Source organism: Cyanistes caeruleus, chromosome 2, assembly GCF_971803275.1.
Source record: "Cyanistes caeruleus chromosome 2, bCyaCae1.hap1.1, whole genome shotgun sequence".
Taxonomy (NCBI): domain Eukaryota; kingdom Metazoa; phylum Chordata; class Aves; order Passeriformes; family Paridae; genus Cyanistes; species Cyanistes caeruleus.
The window spans coordinates 60,203,014-60,222,881 of NC_141702.1; the positions used below are offsets into that span (position 1 = coordinate 60,203,014).

A 19,868-nucleotide genomic window follows, 5' to 3' on the forward strand; every position below is an offset into this window, starting at 1 on the left:
TCTAATGAGTTCTGTGTTGGACACTTTTTGTCTGCTGTTTCTCATTATTCCTTGAGTTTTGTTGTGCTGTGGTTCTAATTGCATGTATCTCCATGGATCACAGAAAGAAGCTTCCTTGATGAAGTTGAAAAAACTCCCTCCAAAAATGTTAATTGTTTGGAGAATTGCTGAAATGTATTGATCTTTACACAAGACAGGACCATAATTGACTTGTTAGGCATAAGTTGTGCAAGAAGTGACTCAAATTGGATTCAGAGGAAGGGGAAGGCGCAGGAACCCTTTTTGTATGCAGTGTAGTCAGGAGAAGGGTGATGAAAGGCAATTTGGTAGGGGTGATGTCTCTTGCCTGCTTCGGTCAAAAGTGGGTACCTAGAGAGAGGTAGTCACATGGATGGTGCTTTGAAATTGGCCATCTTCTCTGGTTCTCTTCTCCACATTTCTCCTTTGCTGCTTAGCACACAGCTCATCTCATCCTTACATTCACACCTCCCCAAAACCAGGAATATGTAAACATTTTTTACAGCATTTTTGCAGTTTCTGTAAATATCAACATAAATTACTTAGAAACAGTTTTTCTTACCTATCTTTTTTACTCCTTATGAAAAGACTGCTTTGAAAAACATACCTCTTTTTATTCCCTTAATTTTCTTCTATCAATGTGTCTAGCATGTTTGTAGTGTTATCCATGTGGTCTAGCTTTGCTAGAAATTGAGGATTATGACTTGAAATGAAAAATTGCAGGAATGGGAGAAACCTTGTAATAAAATAGAAGTGATGTAATAACCTCCAAATCATAGAAGAGCAGGGCTTGAGGTGACATCAAGAGGTCATTTAATCTATCCGTCAGCTCTGAGACAGGGTAAGGCAGACTAACGTTCATGGCAGATGTTCATCTGTCCTGTAGTAGTAACAGAGTGAGCAAAAAAGAATTATTTATACTTAGTCTTCTCCCTTCTGTCCCCAAAGCTTTGTGCAAACCAAACTTTACACAGAATTGGTGTGAGAGGATATATGGATTCTTTCAGGATTATTTCAAGTTTCAGAGCTACTTCTGTTCTTTTGGAAACTCTGTGTTTTCTGTCAAAACAGTCTAATGATATTTGTGTATTTTTGGGTGTAATATCCCATTTTAATTTTATCTGGCTGTCTGTTGTTCAGGTGTATTTCTTTCTGAAATGATTATTTTTCTGTGTTAGCTTTATTTCTGGTGTCTCCTCCTCTTTGGCACTGAGCAGCTCAGTTTAAAAATGTGTAGCGTTTCATTTTCATACTTGACAGTATTTCTGGTGTGTAATCAGTTTCAGTTTTCCTTTTTTTATTCAATTTCTTTTTGCATGAAAGAGCTGAGCAGAAAAAAGAAAAACAACTGTGGGTAGGAGTGTAGAAGTGAGAAGGGGAAGAATGTGTTTAAGAAATGATAGTACTCAGCAGAAGAGCTGGGTTTAGCTGAAATGTCAGGTTAGACATGAACAGTGTGGCCTTAAGTAAAGATTTATATTATTTGAAGAATAAAGAGAACATACGTTTCAGAATTTTATGTGTGGTATCTGCAGCTCTTTAATCTAGATTGAAGGTTGCAAATTAATGTCCAATGAATAGCATCTTTCTAAATTGAACAGTACCTGAAATTGGACTGGCAGGTACCTTGTTGCTAAAATGAGTGTTTCAGTTTGTTTGCTTCATTTTGCCTTTTGGTTATGTCAGCTGAGAAACATTGTCTTTGCTGCTAAATGACTTTTTCTGACTAGGTCAAGTAATTTTGACTGAGTGAACTGTCTTGAGTCCTCAACAGCTGCAGGAAGGTGCTGATGTAAGTTGCCGCCTTGGAGAAAGTTTAGATGTAAATATACTCAAATAGCTGTTGTCCCCAGAAATAGCTTACTCAGACTTACAGAAAAGATACCCTGTACCTGTACTGCTTCAGTGTTTATGAAGGTAGTGATTCCCTTCTCTTTCCTTCCAATCTAATCTCATCATTAATTTTACTTCTGTTCTAGATTTAGTAACTTAAAGAAGTTGGGAATACTCTGTTTTGGGTTGTGCCCAAAGGGGGCTCATTAATTCTGAAGATTCTCTCTAGCAAATAAAGAAGTTTCTTTGAAGTGCGTTTAGAAAGCTGTGTTGGTGTTTTTGCATGGTGGCTGATGTGGGCTCTCTTAAGGACTGGGAAATAAGAGGTGGGCATAGAAGTGGAAAGAAGCCAAGAGTTTTTGGGCAGAGAGAATTTGAAAATATAATGGTTTCTACTGTGGGAGAGGGAAGGCAGTTCTATGAATATGGCATAATCAGGTTTCCTGTTAAATAATATTTCTTTATGAGATGAGAAATACTGAAAAAGTGGATCAGCTTTCCTGCTTTCATACTTCTCAGACCAGATATGTCTCACATGCTGATTTTTAATTTAATTTTAAATGGTGTGATATTAAAAGAAAATTATGATCATATATTGAAAACACATGCCTTCTTTGCATAGAAACTGAAAGTTGTGGACAGCAGTTATACTAAAACTGTGAATTTAATTCTGAACATTCTATATGATTTGTTGCAGAGGGGTTCATAGCCATGATTAATCCTGCTTCTTTATTTGTGCACTTACCTATGTATGTGTTTTATGCATGTGTTTGAGTTGAGATGCTCTGGGATGTTTCATAGTCTGCTAGGATTTGTGGAAGGATTTGTCCCATTTGTTGTGATTGCAAGAAGAGTAATGAATACTTAGTGATTTCTGCCAGTTTTGAGAAATAGGTGAAGGCTCTAGAGTAAACCAGACTTTGACCTGGTTTAAACCTAGGTCTGACTTTTTTTGACCCTGAGTGAGCCACAGTGAACTTTGTGTTAACATTGAGATACATTTTTTGAAGGTCATTTCTCTAGAGGTCTTCGGAAGTCATTCCCAAATTTCTGCAAAGTTTTAAGTTTGTTTAAAACATGTGAGAATTAGAGGTGTTTATTTTAAAATTGGCATAGCTTTTAAATTATAATAACAATGTTATTTTGCTTTCAAAATATTTGTATAAGTACATACATGTTGATCAATTTTTTTTATTGTAGAAATTAAAATTTAAAGATGAACAGATCTCCTAATACTCTGATTTTTTTACTTGCTATGTTTGTTTCAGTACAGTACTAATACTAAGTGCACTAGTATTTCTAGAATTACTTGCAGGGTGTTACCCACCACCACCTTCAAAGTGAAATTTACAACTCCTCCAGTCTTTGTCCTTTTAATTCTAAAATCCCAATGATGTGCAATCCCAGGAGTGTTGTTTTGCTGTTGCAATGTAGTCTTTTTCAGATGATACATGATTTAGTTGGAAACAAATTAGCAGCAATGAATGCCTAAAGAAAGCAGTTTAATAAACAAGATTTTTGTAAGACCTAATCAGAATTGTAAAATGATACTTGTGAATCAGTTACATTATACAATAGGGCGGATGTGAATGTATGCATGTGTGTGGATTCATGGTTTTTAGTCACATTGTTCTCTCAAGTGATACAAGGGTTTCAACCTTCAGTTTACTGTTTCTTCTAATTTATAACTTAACTATTAAATGTTTTCAATCAATAATGAACATTCCCACTCAAAACTGTAATTTGTTCAGGTAATTGATTTTAATTTTTAACTACTGACACCACCCTCCTCCCTTTTTTTTCCTACTACTTTAAATCACCTGTTGCTGGTGAATTTTTGTTTGTTTTGCTCTTGCCCAGGAAGTCAGTTCCATGCTGCTGACAGTGTCGCTGTTGATGAGAAGGGTCATTATAAATGCAAAATAATCACAGGCAGGTATTCACCAAAAATCTATTGCTACAGCTCCACAGGATGGGTGTATAGCTCTGGATTCATTATCTGTTTGTAGCAGATCCTTGGGCTGAGCTGACGCTGCTGCTGTGTCTCTAACTAGGACGCTTTATTTTTGCAGTGTTCAATCAATGTGATAGAGAGATTATTATGGAACGATGGTAAAAAAAGATGAACTGGTTTGTTTCCAGGTAACTTAAAATTTTGCACTATTTGCAATCAAGGTTTTTCAGCCTCTACAGGAAGCAGTTTTAATATAGAAAATATGTTACAAGAGAAGTTTCTTGGCAGTTGAAGAAGTGACGGGGCTTCTGTTATAGAACTAAGTTTGCTTTCCAATTACCCTGATGCTAAATATATCCTTTTAGGAATTCCACATATATTGGCTCTAGCTAGGGGCTTTCCCCTGTTTTGTTATTTTAATTAAGACTATTTTTTACCTATTAAAAAAAAAATAGGCTTGAAAAGAGCTAGAAACCAACAAATATAGAAAGTCAGTGCTTTACACTGCTTTTTAATGTCCCAGGCTGCTATCTCGTGTTGTAAGTAGGGTGACTGATTTTTTCCTTTTTCTGAACACTTGCTCGTGTAGCAGAAGGATATAACTTAAAACTCTGGCAACTATTTCTCAGTGTGGCCAGAACTTTCTGAACCTCCCTTAGTTGAAATTTCATGTTATGGCTATGGAAAAAGAAAACAACTAATTGCTCTAGTTTGCCTGGTGGAGTTTTCCATTCTTTTACTCCTTTATGCATCTTTATTTCGGTAACCTATCAGTTTTGTCAATGATGTTTGTTAATGATGTTTGGGTGTCCCCTTGTCCGTGTCTCCCCTCCTCCCCAGTTTTATTCATCATGAACTTAGACACCCAAAAAAAGGGAAGAAAATTCCATAAAGCCATTTAAGTGGCAGAGCAGTTTGCAGAGAGGAAGATAATATTTGACAGTAGTTGGGATGAGAGTAAGAGCTGGTGGGTTGGAAATAAAAAGGAGCTGTGTTGTCTAGAGTGTCTGCTAGGTTCTAGTGTTACTTGGACTCTGATTTATTCTGGAATTGCTCTGGTAAGGTCAATTACAAATACCAGCAGTAAGTATAATTCAGTTTTTGAAGAGTTGCCATTTGCTCTTTTTTGGTAATAGTGTAATCTCAGAACATGGCCTAGAAATTTTACATTTGCTTCATTCATGAGCACTTGATGAAATCTAGTGTATAAGGCTGAATTTGAGCAGTTGAGGGGCTTATTTTTGAACTTATCTTAGAAATAGGTGATTTTTTTTTTAAAGGAATTAATACTGTTCCAAGTGATGTAGAAGCAGAAATTTAAGGTCGTCTTTTTTTTCCCCTCCTTTTTTTAGATGCTTCCAGGGATCTTTTTTTCTTTGGAATGGAGGTTCCTGAAAGATTTTTGAGTACCTTGTTGCAGCCTATAGATGCAATTTCTCCTTTTCAACATCTTCTAGATGTTTGAGGGTTTTTCCTCCCTTAACCTACCCATCCCAACTCCTAGTCTTGTTTCTTGTTGCATAATAACTGATATCAGTCTCCCCAAAGTCCTCATGTCTCTTTCCTTGTTAAAAGTGCATATAACACTTGTTGTTATGAGAGTGAAAACCCAGTCACAGGAAGGTGAAGCGTTGTGCTCATGTTTGCATATCAGGTCAGCTGCTGAGCCAGGAATAGAAGTCCTGTCTCATGACTCAGTGCCCTAACCGCTGGAGCACCGCTCTTTTCCAAGAATATAGTAGCAATGGGTATAGGAGTAACTACAGCAAATATAGGAGCTTTGCTTCCAACTCTGGCAGGGCTCCAAGGCTTATACACAGCTTAAAAGACAAGGGGAGAAAAAAAAAGCTTTCTAAAGGAGCTCCTAAATAAGTTCTGTAAAGTTACGGTTTGCTTGGCTTTGTTTAAAAACAGCAAAAAAAAAAAAAATCTAATTGAAAATAGCTTTCCAGAAGGTTTTAAGATGTGGAAAAAAGTTCCATGTGTTTGAAAGTCAAACTTTGCTCTACAAATAACCTTAAGAGCGGCCTGTGATTAAATCTTTTGTATATTCAACAACAAACTCATTTTATGCAACCGCAACTATGATAAAATTGAATTAAATGAACCTGCCTCTAAGAAAAGATACTGAATAGCTGAGTAGTGCATTATTCAATGAATGGAAAACGGGGAGGCTGGCTGAAACTGCTGGGAGATGGTTTTTAACATTCTATCGGGCTAAAGAGCAATTCTGTGAAATCACTGTATTTGTTTCCCCCCTACCTCCCCGCCCTCATTTTTTAAATAGCAGTGCTCTTCATACTGTCAGAATTCAGTGTTGTGACACCCCTACTCAAAAGTTATGACAGCAGTGTAATGACAGCTACTGCCTCTTGAGAATCAATCAGGCAATTAATTTTGTAAATGAAATGCTGATTATACAAAGCTTCACATGAGAGGCCCAGTGATTAAAATCAATTTAACAAATTGTTTCAGGTGGGACTTGATTAATAATTTGCCATAAATGCTGAGGATATATGACCAGCATACCTTTTTGTGTGTGTGTGTGTGCGTTAATATAGAACTATATATATCGCTGGGAGTGGAAAAAATCTGCAGCTAACTGTATGTACTTTTGGCTTGTGACCTAGATGTGATTGGTTATACCTTTTTGTGGGTACTCTATCGTCCCCCGTGTCCACAATGTCACCATTTTCTCAGCTAGTGTTCTCTCCAGCAATTAAATACATCTAACTTTAAATTTCATTTCTGTGAGTAAAGCCAAGTAGTTCAGAAAGTGTACTCAGATCCACTTGAATATTAAGTTTAGGAAGTTTTTGCTTTAAAATTTAAAGTGGATGTGGGATTTTTTTCTTTTTACATCTCTCCCCCCTGCCACTTTTATTTAGGACGTGCATTTTCCCCCTCTTACTGCAATACTTCTCTGCAGGCAGCCTTCCTGCAGAGCTCCCCTCGTTCCACTCAGGGCAGTGGCTCCTTGGCTGACAGACACTATTTTTAGTACATCCTTTTCTGTCCATCTAACGCTGTGTTTGTGTAAGAGCTGTACAAAGTAGGTAAGGGAATTTTTTTTCCGAGTTCCAGATGGCAGCCATGCACAGTGAGTGAAGGTGTTTACTTGTCTAGGAAGCTGAGAACCTCATTGCCAGACAAAATAGAAGTAACTGGTATTCTGGGTGGGGCTTTGCTTTTTTTAACTTGGTTTTCTGGGTTTATGAATGGATTTTCTCTTCCTTGTTGAGCCTCATAGCCTTATTGAGCCTCAAAGCTTTAAGGCCTCCGCTGGTAAATCCAGCCTGAGAACTTTTGGTTACTATTTTCCCTTGCTATCTGCCTTGCTCTCCTGCTGGGGGTTGCTATTTTGACAGTAGAAATGCCAGACTGAGAGCTCTGCCCATGTCTGACTGTGCTCCAGTGCCAAAGCTGTTGTATGGTGCAAAACCATCCCAACACAGGCAGTTCTAAGTTCAGACTGGACTGTGGATGAAAGTAGCCAAAGTGTGGTCATGATCTGGCAGCACATAGGAGAAGCAGCTGGAATGAGTGACCTGTTGTATAGTCACTGATAGGTTTACTAGCAGACATTTTAAAGAACCCCTGAATTCTGCTGCACTAGAAATTGCTGCAAACCTGTTGAAGAGGGGAGTAGAGCTTCTGTATGCCTAAAGAAAAGAGGTCTTCTTTGTAGGGGCGTCCAAGTTGGAGAAAACAAATCTAAAGACAGGACTTTAATTCCTGAGTACTTCTCAGAAGAAGTTTGATATCAGGAAAGTGGGTTACAGGAGAAGACTGAGTCTTCATGTGTGATGAGGACAGGTAACACACGTTAAGCTGACTTTAGAGTAACCTGTTAGCTGTCAGTGACAAAGTGACTAACATTGCCTGTTAGGCAGTGACAAAGGTAACTTGAGGGGCAGGGGTTCTGAGCTGTATATCCATGCAAACTTGTCAGAAACCTAGGACTGTTTTGGCCATCAACTTTGTTAACGTGTATTATTGCTTCTTAGTGTTTCTTAACCTTTGCATGCACTTGCAGTGGCAAATGAAGAGGTTAGTTATGTACATGCACTTCATTAAAAACAGGTTTCTTTTCTTTGCTATGTTTGTTGTTATTTGTTCTTTCAGTAGTTGTTTAGTTTTATCTATATGCAAAATTATAAATAGAGAATGGCTGAGACACAGACCTTACAGTTTTTGGGTTGTGTGTGTTAAAAAGAGAACTCAGAAGAAGATGAAAAACAATATATCCTACTTCCTCACCCTGCAGAAACAGTTGCTTGTATAAATTGTAAATGTTCTAGCCAAGTAGTAGTTGATTCTTTCTGGGGGACAGCTTTGATTTTTTTTCTTTCTTTCCTTGTTAATTACTTACTTTCTGTTTTGAGTGGGAAATAATCTTTCTGATGTCTCCCTGCAGCTGAAATCAGACAGTATGCAGAGCTTTTAAGACAAGGAAAATGGCTATGTTAAAACTCTGCTAGTGTATGCTTCTTCATTTACTGGATTTTCTTTCATCATAGGCTTATGTTGAACCGAGCTTTTTGGTTTTGCTTATTACTTATTGTGTTTGTGCAACTGCCTTTTTAAATTAATTTTTTAGTAAAACAGACAGTAGGAAAAAACTAGGAAGCATTTTTACTAGTCACCTCTCAGACTTTATTATTAACGTCAGAATTTAATGCTGTACATTCATACTTTTTTAATAGTTGCTTGCAACTTTCTTAAATGGATATTGAAACCCATGTGATGAGAGTTGTTTTGATACTCCCTCTTTTGTCACATAAAAATGTTGGCTGAGGCGTCCTTGTACATGTTCGTACAAATGATGACATTATCTAGGAGTGGATTATCTTTTCTGCAGTTCCATCCTCACGCCAGCTGTGTCATTGTATTATAGTGAATACTTCTGATTATCTTTAGCGATAAATTTGTGACTTGGTGCATGACATAGAGATCAGAGCTCCATGCCCATCTTCCTTGGAATGTCGGTAACTGATTGTCAGCTGTCCTTATTTATTATGAGGTTTTCAAGGCTTTGGTTTTTATACAGACATGGGTTTTCTCTTCCCCCCCCCCCCCCTTTTTAAAAATATGGAGACAGAATCTTTGGCTGCAGATCAGTGAATAAACAAAGAGTTATTGTATTCATAGCTCTGGGAGTTTGAGGGGAAGCCTACTTGTTGAGTTCATGTTGTTTGTTACATGCGCAAATGATGGAGCATTACTTGAGATGCTCTGTGGCTTATAGTGGCTTTTGCTGTTGTCAGCCAAACCAATGCCTCTTTCAATTTTTTTTTTGTTTACACAAACAAAAAAGCACACTGTCACTTGAAAAGTAGTTACATCTCATGTAAATACTCTTGTCTTCTAGTGAATTGCTTTGCTTTGTAGAAAAGAGCAATGGAATGGATTCACATCTAAATCCCATTGTGACCTTATTAAAGTGTCTCCCACTTCTCCCTCTTGAGATTTCAGTAGTGGGGGGGTCTTTGTGGTATCTTTAAATAGAAATGTTAGTTGTATTTTGGGACAGTGACTGGTATTGTTTATATTCATAATATAATGTTTATATTCATAAACATTTTGTTGTTAGAAGTGAAACACTAGTTGATAACTTAATAGTGGATGTATACATATAATGTGTGCATAACATCAATAATGCCTTAAAATAAGAGCTGGTTTTGGTCAGACTGCTTCTCAAGTTATTCTCTTGTGCAAGCTGCCTCAGATCTGAGTGTAGATGAGGTAACTGGAAAAACACTGGCTAAATGACTGAAGAAAATCGTAGTGTATTTTTCTCTCACTTAGGAAAGACAAAATTGAATCTCCAGGTAACTTCAGGGTGAGGTGATTTATTTGATTGTTTTGAATGGGAGGAGAGCAGAAGTGATGGTGATACTGAGTTTACAAGTGGGTGTAGAATATTAATTTTTTCACTTCTGCATATAGCAGGAATGTCAGGTTTATGTATTCTTCACAAATCATTCAAGAAAAGAGCAGGTAAGAAAAAAAGGTTGTCAGTACTTTTTTACAGAGATACTATTTGTAAGTAGTGTAGGCTTTTCAGTGTCCTACCTTAATGTGGTTGTATTGTCAATCTAAAGACTGGGAATGAAACCTTGGCCCTGTTGAAATCATAAGCAAACCTTCCACTGGGTGTTTTAAGGTGCTCATGAAGCACATAATAGGCAGAAACTCTTATGAAATACTCTGTTCTCACAAAGCCTGATAGTACATGTGCAAATGAATCTGATACTGACAAGAGATAGGCACTATAATAAAGGGGTTATAAATTATAGTATTTCTGTGGTCTGAAGCAAAGAACAAGACTGTTCAAGGTATTTTGAGGAGCTGCAGATCTACTCAAAGTTTTAATGAAATGCAGCAAGTTGAAGAGGAGGTGTGGAGTCAGAAGCAAAAGGCAGAATCCATCTAGGTTTGCCTGGAAGAATATGGTGGTAAAAAATAGCATGCGCAAACACTAGATAAACTGGCAAAATGCTAATGTGTATTAGGAGTAAAATAGTAAAATAAAGAAAAATTGGACTGTTCTGTAAAGGCAGGAAAAGAAACAAATGGATATTGATTACTACAATGACACTGAAATAAAATCTAATAAGTAATTAAGACTTTGCACTATGGCATGTGATAGGATTAAGTAAAGGCATGGAAGACGTGAAAATACATCATCCATTTGTAGTCAAACATGCACACTGGGTTTTGGAGGAATGTGATGTGATTAGAGTGATGTTGTCATTTTTGGTAAATGTTAGAGCACACTAGTGGATGGGGTTGGGTTATGATCCCTGTGGCATAAAGAGGTTGATACTTCTCATAATCATCCTGTCACTGAAAACTTATCTTTGAAAACTGTTGGAACTGATGTTAAAGAAAATATTGGAACTTAATAAATGTTAAAGTAACCTTCAGATAAAATTATGATATGTATGTCTCAATTAACAACTTCTTTTAATAAGTTTTTAAAATGTCATGGATAAGAGAAAGTTTTGCTATAAGAATGAAATCAGTACATCCACACAAATGATAAAGCTAAAAACTGTGCATGCATTAACGCTGGAAAAAGTTAAATTGAAATTTTTATCTTCACTGTAAGGGGAACAGTACTTGATGAGCAGCTCCTTTTTCTTTCTGTTAAGTCTATGACTCCAGGTCTTTCTCACCATACACTGTTCTGAACACAAATTTTGTCTTTTTATTAGAGAGTTTTCAGTGGTATTGATCGTGGACATATTAAATTCTAAAATTGGTTCTTGTTGAAGAAATGATGGGGCTTTTTTGTTCATTTTTAGGGTTGGAAATGTTTTCCCTTTTTTTTCATTTTTACACAAGGGAAACTGAGGCATGGTTGTAGGAAGTTTGGCCTGGTTTTGATGTCTGTAGATGAAATCTTTTGAAACACAGTTTCTGGAAACACTTTCAGAGCACATCCATCTTCAAACTCAAAAGTTGTTGCGGTTGTACATACAAAGCATTTCCTGCAGTTTAAGCCCTGTGATTTCAAGTTAGGATGCATTAAATCAGTAAATTTTGAAATTTTTTTGGTTTAGTGAAAAACTGTGGCAGATGCAGAGGTAGAGTCCATTTCTGCCTGAGCGACACAAAGCTAGTTTAGACGGTAAGACAGTTGTCTCCTTCATTCACTACCTGTATGATAAGTGAAGCCCTTGCTCCAATAGCTTACACTGACCCCTTCTCTGCCCTGTGCTGGGTGGATACCTGGAGGAGGCACATCTCTGCTGCATGTGAGGATGGAAGTGTGACTGTGGGTTTAAAGACAGCTATGTTTGTGAAGGAGACACGCTTAATGTTGGAGGAGCAAACTTAATTCCAAGTGCCCTGAACTTCTGCAGTAATAATCTTAAGCCTGGGGGAGAGCCGGCTCTTTGGTTTTGTTTTGCCTCCCAGAAATATGTTGACAGCCACTGAGTCACTGGTAGATGTCTTCACCTTTAGCTGCACCACATGGAGGGTTGGGATCTAACCTGAGGGGAGCCAGGAATAGCAGTGGTGACTTGTCACCCTCCATAAGGACCAGCTGATGCATAGGATGAGAAATGCTTCCTCACCAAGTCTGTCTTGACTTGTCTCCAGGTCCCTTGCTTCCCAGTGACCACATCCCCCTTGGTTCCGGTGTTCTGTGAGACACTGCAGCCCTGTATGGATTTACAGCAATATCTGAGGCTCTTCATCCCTCCACCTTTCTGAACTGGGGGGTTATCACCTGAGGGAAAGAGGAATGGCCCCCACCTGAAGAGAACACAGAGAAGAGTAGTGATGGCAGGCTGGTGAGAAGGAGAGAAGGAAGGATGCCCTGGCAGTGAGGCTCACACTCCCAACACACACACACACACACACACACACACAAGCTCCGCTGCTTGGAGGTCACTAGTCCAAAGGACAGAGACTCTTTGGCCTGTATCCATGTCACCTCCTGACCTTGTTTCCTCCTCTCCCCTTCAGCTCTTTCTGCCTCATTTCTGCCTCCATTGCTTTTTCAACTCATTGTCCCTCTTCCCTTGTCTGGCAAATTCAAGGCAGCCTCCACACACTTTGTAACTACTCTGAAGAAGCCTTGCCCTGCCCCTCACGTGCTCCTGTTTATTCCTTCTGTGCTCCCAGTCCAGTGGCATTCAGGTGCTCTTTCTGACAGGGGCACATGTCTTGCCTTTTGTGAATGTCCAGTGTCACCCTGGGAAATTAAAATTCTCTGCCTCAAAGCATGATATTCAAGAGGTATTTTCAAGTGTTTTATGTGAGAACATAAACCATGTATTTTTCTGTGACCTCATTCTAAGACATAGCTGAACTATTTCTGCTGAATTTTCCAGAGAATTTCAGCCTCAGGCATCCATATGCCCTGGAAAATTTCAGCCTAAATGCTAGAAGTTTGGCAAAGTTTATATGCACCTGAAAGTAGTCTTCATAATGGAAAATGTCTGATTGTTTTAGCTGTCTAGCTGCCTGCATTGTTTATATTTATGAATTGGATGCAGAAAATACTACACTCAAAATTAATTAAAGTTGAATTGAAGTAAATGTGATTATTGGAGATGAGACGTGTAAATTATATCCTGAAACAGAAGATGGTAGCAATGAAAAGTGCTTTTTGGCTTCATGGGAATCTAATGGAGGAAGCTCAAGAATCACTTTGAACAAGGATTTATTTTTGAGAGGAAGAATATGACAGGTGATGCACAGAACATTAAAACACAGAAATAAACATAGATAAAGTATTGTGGTCTATAGGAGGAAATGTAAGTTGTCGCCTGGGACCCTCTAAGAAGGAATCTATAGTTCATCTGCTTAGCCTCTGTGTTTTTATTTGAAACTGTGGTGAGAGTGCATGATGGCCTAAAAAAAGCCAAAATTGAGAACGTTGTTTTGAATCAGGTGATCTGAAGTGGTTGAGGAACCATTGATTTTGAAAAGTATGAAATCTAAATGGTAAATTACCCAGGAACATTAAGTGGCAAAAAATAGAAACTTCTAATCTGGCTACAGAGCAGGCAAACAATAAAGGGAAAATTGCTGAGTAATACTTAACCAAAATTAGCAGCGAATGTGGAATTTGCTATGGAAGCAAAAAAGGGCAGTCCTCTTTTGAAGTGAATGGAGATGTCATGTAAGGAGGAGGTTATCATTTCCATCTCCTCAGGTGTAGTGTGCTCATATTCAGAATATTTTATTAGTTTTGGGTGACATTCCTGGAAAATTGGTATTGGTAATGGTGGAGACAGCCAGGGGAAAAAAAATGAGGTTTGATGGATTTTATTTGCAGTGAGGAAAGAATAATAGTTCATTAAGCAGTGACTGCTTTGGAAAGGGCATATTTGGATAGGAACAAAAAAAGTAGTGTGTTAGTAGTACAAACAGCATTGATGAGCAGAAACAGGGATGGGAGTGGGAAATGTTAGTTATTGTCATAAGAACTATTACATCAGAATGTAATAGCCAGAAAGGACTTGAAGAGGCTGTATTACATAGGAGGTTTTAAAATTAACTGTTCAGCAGTGTGCTGCAGGAGAATATGTGCAAAATGTGCTGCAGGAGGGAATCCTGCTCCTGGTGGGAGGGTGGGCTGGATGGGTGAATTAATAGGTCTTTTTTGGGGGGGAGGGAGGGGGAGGGAGCAGGAGAAGAGGGTATGTGCCACTTTCATGAAGATGAGATTGTGATAGGCCTTGTGAAAGCTTCACCCCACATTCTTCCATGAATCTAACCAGAACTCAGGAATTAAAAAACGGATGTCATATTAACAATACAGGGCTCTGCACTTCATGAAGTATGGTACTTTTTCTGCCTCAGTTAGTTCTCAGTAATAAAACATGAGAGTAATACTACACAATGGTTGACACCTGTCCTGAAACTCTTACAGGGCTTGGTAAGTGCTGCCAAAAAGTCTAAAAATAAAACTTCCCTCCCTTACCTCCCTTCCCCCTCCATCACTGGTTGCAGTTTGGATTTTCTGTGGTCTATTGAGGAGGCAAATAAACTTTCACATAAAATGTAGGTTATGACTTGCTTTTTGATCTGGAAACTTATTAGTGTGCACAAAAGCAACAGGAAAATGCTGAAATGCAGTGTTCTGTATGCATTACACTTCTTGGAAACTTTCTTTTCTTTCCAGTTTCACTTGTTTTTTGATGTGAGAGAGCAGACATTTTCTCAGGGTTAAATGGTTTGTCCTGTGTTTGCATCTCTCTTGATATACATGTTTTAATTTTATTTTTGTTTTAACGTTTAGGTCAGTGATGCTAATCAGTGTGCAGCAGTATATTTAATTATTTCTTAAGCTGAATTTTTTTGGGAAGTTTTTCTCCTTTCAGTCTGTATAGGCAACAGCCTCACGTTTGAGTGAAAAATATTTTTTTAAGTTGTTTTAAATGGACTGGAAGTCCAAAACTTAATATTCAAAACCTCATCTAATTAATCAGAGAAGCCCAGGGTATGGTACTTTGCCAGTTTGCACATCAAGTCAATATTTGATGTATAAAGCATTGAGAAAACACATGTATCATTCGCCCGCAGTGAGCGTGACGATTCTGACCTTTTTCTTCGCATGTCTTAAATATTGCTTTGCTTGTGTTTGCCAACAGGGCAGTCCGATGGATCCGATGGTGATGAAGAGGCCGCAGCTGTACGGCATGGGCAATAACCCTCACTCTCAGGCACAGCAGAGCAGCCCCTACCCCGGGCAGTCCTACGGCCCTCCCGGCCCCCAGCGCTATCCCGTGGGAATGCAGGGCCGAGCCCCGGCAGCCATGGGAGGAATGCAGTATCCACAGCAACAGGTTTGTGGAGGATTTTTCTGGGTTGCTTTGGTTTCCCTCCTCTCTTTCTCTTCCCTCCTGACATTCTGGTAATACAGAGGGTGCAAGAGAAAAACCTCAGAAATAAGCATTTCCTGAGCAGAAGGAGGATGAAGGACTGTTTTAAAACTAAATAAATTATGTTCACAGTGTGAATGTTTTCTGAAATCCTTTACAGTTCAAACAGGATTTAGTTTGTTGCTGGTATCTTTCTGGAGAGAGAAGTATGTCAAATGCCATGAATTTTTTTTTTTTTTTCCAGTTGACACCACTTAGCCCTGCATATTTTTTCGTTCTTTTCTTTGCTGTTGTTCTTGGTTTTCTAGGGGTTTTTATGTTCTCTTTCTCTCCGGCTTACATGCACTTAAGTGTAAGATGAAAACCTAGAGCTGACATCAGCACATCAAGGCTAGTGTAGTCCAGTGCATACAAAAGCATTACATATTTATATCAGCTGTTTGTTGTTGTGGTGGCTGGTTTTCTTTTTTCTCCTCGTTTTGATAGGAGTCTGTAGCTTTTCCTATTTTTTTTTCTTTCACCAACTCTTTAAAGTCAGGATTTTTTTGAATGTATCAGAGTATATAGAAAGGTAAGGATCTCCTTTTTATCTACTTGGATTTCACTGTTGATGGAGACCTCTTGTGCTTTTTTCCTGCCCTTTTTAAGAAGGTCAATCTCAATGTGCATACCATGTACTAAAGAAAATACAGCAGTTTTCAAGAGGGAGAGATAAACCGAGGTTATCAAGAAGTTAATGTTTTGCTAATTTTTTTCTTTTTTTTAATTAGGGATGTGAATGTAGGCAGTGAGAGCTCTACACCGCCTTGTGAGCACAACAGATTAGTAACTTGATCATTAATGGGAAAGAACATTTGTTTTGTGCAGCTTCCCAGTTACAGATTAGCTTTTTTAATGTTGTTTATTGTTAAATATAGGAAATAAAAATAAAATTTTGGACTCCTGGCAGATAGGTGCCTGGCCAATTCTTGTTACTACCCATCCAGTAGGACAAGATGTTAGTCAGGCAGTTAATTAAATAACAGTTTCAAATATATTATAATATCATTAGTACAATGATATTAATTTTTATTCTTTTCTGCTGTTAAATAGATATTTACTGATAAGGAAGGGATTATTTAGTTTAGAGATGCCAAACATTAGATTTGGTTGCTAGATTCAGGCAGCAAAGCATTTTGTCATTTGCAAAAGGGAGGAGATATCGAATAAAGAAGGCCTTATTTTTCTGTGTATCTGTAACCAAAGTGAAGTTATTAAAACACATTTTTCATTTAAATAAGAGTTACTCTGTGTTACGCGGAGATGAGTGTTGAATTTTCAGTGCATTTGCTAATTGCTTGGTAATTGTAAATTACCCGTCAGCAGGCAGTGACCTGGCAGTGCCATTGGCTGCCGGCCCCATCCGTCTCCTCGCAGCACTGCCCTAAGTGGCTGAGCGGCAGCGCCGGCCGGAGCACCAGAGCTCTTCGGGGAAAAAGGGACAGCATAATTATGACATTGAATTTTTATTGAACGGACATCACCACCTAGGCATGATTTTGTTTTGGACAGCCTCCAAAGCTTCGTGTGTTTGGTTTGTGAACCTCTAATGATCTGAATCCAGTTCTTTTCATATTGCTCATATATTACCACCTTGCTACAAAGGATTAAAATGCAGGAATGCAGGTTTGTAAATTGAATTGCCAACTTACCAGCTGAGTGGTAAGTTGTCTTTGGCACAGGATGCCACAGTTTGATTCCTGGCTGGATTTTTATTCCTGTGACATGAATATTAAATAAGGAGAGCCTAGCTACGCTTGTTAAGACTGTGTAGCACGTACCTACTTTAGATATCATATATATATATAAAATATATAATATTGCCAGAAGTTTCAGAAGATGAATCTCAGCACTTTCTGGAAATTGGACTGCTTTACAGTATCACATTGAATTTATCAAAAGCGCAAGGCACTTCCAAAAATTTGATTGGTTAAAAAATACTGGGCCTTAAACACATACCGTGCTCAGATTTAAGTATTGTGCAGAGATAGCATTGAGTAGATGGATTATGAGGGTGGAAGTGCCACACTGTAGGAAGGGTGGGAAGCATCAATGGGGGAGATTGTTCTTATTTTAAGTTATAGTTTGCTGTTGCCCAAAGATAGCTGAGGGTGTCAGCTCTGTTTCCTTGGATGAAACAAGAAGGCTTTTTGTTAAACTGTGAAGATTTTTGAATTTTGAAGAAGACCTTGAAATGTTAAGTCTGGCTCTTTGTCAGCAAGTGTTGTGGCTTAAGGTTAGAACTATGGGACTTGACAGATTTTAACTTGCAGGCTCTGCTGCAGGATGCTGCAAATGAAGAAATAAAGATGAAAAACAACACCCTAAAGATTGAGCTAAAATTAATGAAAGTGGTAGAATTGAAGATAATTGCCTAGATGTAGTTAGCTGGTCTGTGTCATATTGCAGCAGAGAATAGTGTGCTCCAGCCTGCAGCCCAGGGGTGGAAGAGCTCTCTCTCAGGAAGGGAGGCCTCTGGCATAAGCACTAAAAGACTAAAGAGGATGAAAAAGATGAAATATTATCAGGTGCAGTCAGCCTACGTATCTGCAGCATGTGTGTCAAGCACAGCCTGCTAACCGGTCTTGAAAGGGGTATCTATGAAATGCTGCAGACGTTCTCTTACAACTGCTGTTTGGTCTAGGCATGCTTGACACCAAACATGAAGGTGCAAATAAACCCCCAGATTTTCTTAAAATTCCGCGTGGAAACTGCAGGATGTTGAAGTGACTGTGGAAGGTATGGGGGATTTATTCTGCAAAGGACCGAAGAGAGAAAGCAGATCTCCTAAGTGAGTTTGGAACTCATCTCATATTAATGATGAGACCCAGCACAACATACTAAGCCTTACATAAGGGGCACAATTTGAAATCCAGGCAATATCTTTACACTAATGCAGCTAAAGATAAAGGGGTCTAGATATCGAAATGGCCATATAGCAAAGGCAGGTTGATTGTGATAGAAGTAAATGGTGAATGGATTTTCTCTTTCTTTTCTGACAGTTAACAACAGAGGTACAGATTTGTCAGGTGAAGATGGGTGATAGCCTCCTGGGACAAAGTGCTAAGCAGTTTGAAGACTGCTGCAGCATTTTGTAAGATTTTAAGGGCATGTCCAGTTAACTCAGTCTGAGTCAAATAAATACATAAGGCATTTGCATGGATTTGACACCTGTATAAGACGGAAGGTATGAGAAAGGAAGGTGATACAAAAAGAGACATATGCTTTACTTATAGGCTTGCAGACTTGACATATCACTTACCAGGATGCATTAATATGGAAAATTAATTACTTAGAGATTTTTATGTTGTTAGGAAACTTGGGATTTTGTTTCTTTCCATTCCCCTTCACTGGGAGAAGAGGGGAAGAAGGCGAGGGAAAGCTGGGAGCAAGATAACCTGTGCCTGTGCTGTCAGTCTTCATTAATGAAACACAAGTTGCAGCAAGGCTTTAAAATACTGTTCTTGCATTTAAGTCTTAATATTGCTATCTCGTAATCTCATGAACTCTCTCTCCTGGTTTGCATGGGGTAAATGTAATTTTTTGATTAATAGCACTCCTTACCCAGGGAATGTATGTAAAACCAAAAAAGCAGAAAAATATTTTTTCAGATTTAGCTTGCAGTTTTTAATATCTTAGATATCACTTAGAATTACAAAGAGATGATGTCAAAATTGAAAATCCTAATATGCAAGGATAGCTAGCACCTGAAAACTTCAGGCTTGATTTTGCAATACATCTCACTATGAGTGAAATACTATCTGAGTAATAAGATCTGATTATAAAGACCATAACTTGCTTTTCGTTTAACTTCTTTTTTGCCTCACACCCTTTTTGGACTTCAGTCAAGAAAGTGATGATGCCATGATCAGTTCCTTCTGGCTTTAGTTCGATTGCCCTCTCAAAGTGCTTTAGTGCTGTGTGCTGTAGGAAAACCTTCTGCTGCTTTGTAAAGACATGTTTGCTAAAAATAAAAAGACCTCAGAATACCAGTCAAAATAAGGGGCTTTTTTTCTCACCAGTGGTGTTGTTTTTTCATGATACTAGCATGCAGTATTTTATTTTGTGATGAATTTCATTAAGCTTAAAAATCATATACTTGAAATATTCACTTACAGGTTTTTAAAGTTTTCATCAAAGTTTGAAGGCTTGGATTTATGAAAATGTTTGAAAGAACTGAATGGTGTGATGTGCCTGTTTAATCAGATGATCATTGCCTAATTGATTTTTTTTTAGCATGCATTAAAATTCCTTGTGTACTTGATGGACTGGAACAACAACTTATTGTGTAAATAGGATCGTGTTGCTATAATGCATAGTAAATTCTTTATGAAAGATATTTGCATGGATATGTACAACAGCCATTCCTAATAGCTAGTTAAAATGGAACATTTCAGTGCTGATCATGCAGTTGCCTTAGTGCCTTGAGCCTTCTTGCTGCAAAGTTATGAGGCCTGAGCCTCAGTCTATTCTTTCTCTTTTTATTTATTTTTTTTATAGAAATACTGAGATTAAAGGGTCCTAATCACTTGTCCCTTTAACTTATTTTCATGTTCTTGATTTGCAGAATTCAAAACCAAATGTTATCAGTGTCCTTACTGTTTTAAGAATGTAGCTGTAGATATTCAGAGAAGTACTCATTCCATTTCCTCCCTTTTTTTGATATACAGATTATT

General features: G+C 38.1%; 1 protein-coding gene across 8 annotated transcripts in view; it reads left to right on the forward strand.

Annotated features, from left to right (window-relative positions):
* The window catches only part of ARID1B (AT-rich interaction domain 1B), a 324,442-nt gene that overhangs the window by 17,378 nt on the left and 287,196 nt on the right, over positions 1–19,868 (forward strand). For all 8 annotated transcript variants that reach the window (XM_086868234.1, XM_086868229.1, XM_086868256.1 and 5 more), the window contains exon 2: positions 14,923–15,117. In XM_086868234.1, coding sequence (XP_086724360.1) covers positions 14,923–15,117 — 195 coding nt within the window. The remainder of the gene's footprint in view (positions 1–14,922; positions 15,118–19,868) is intronic.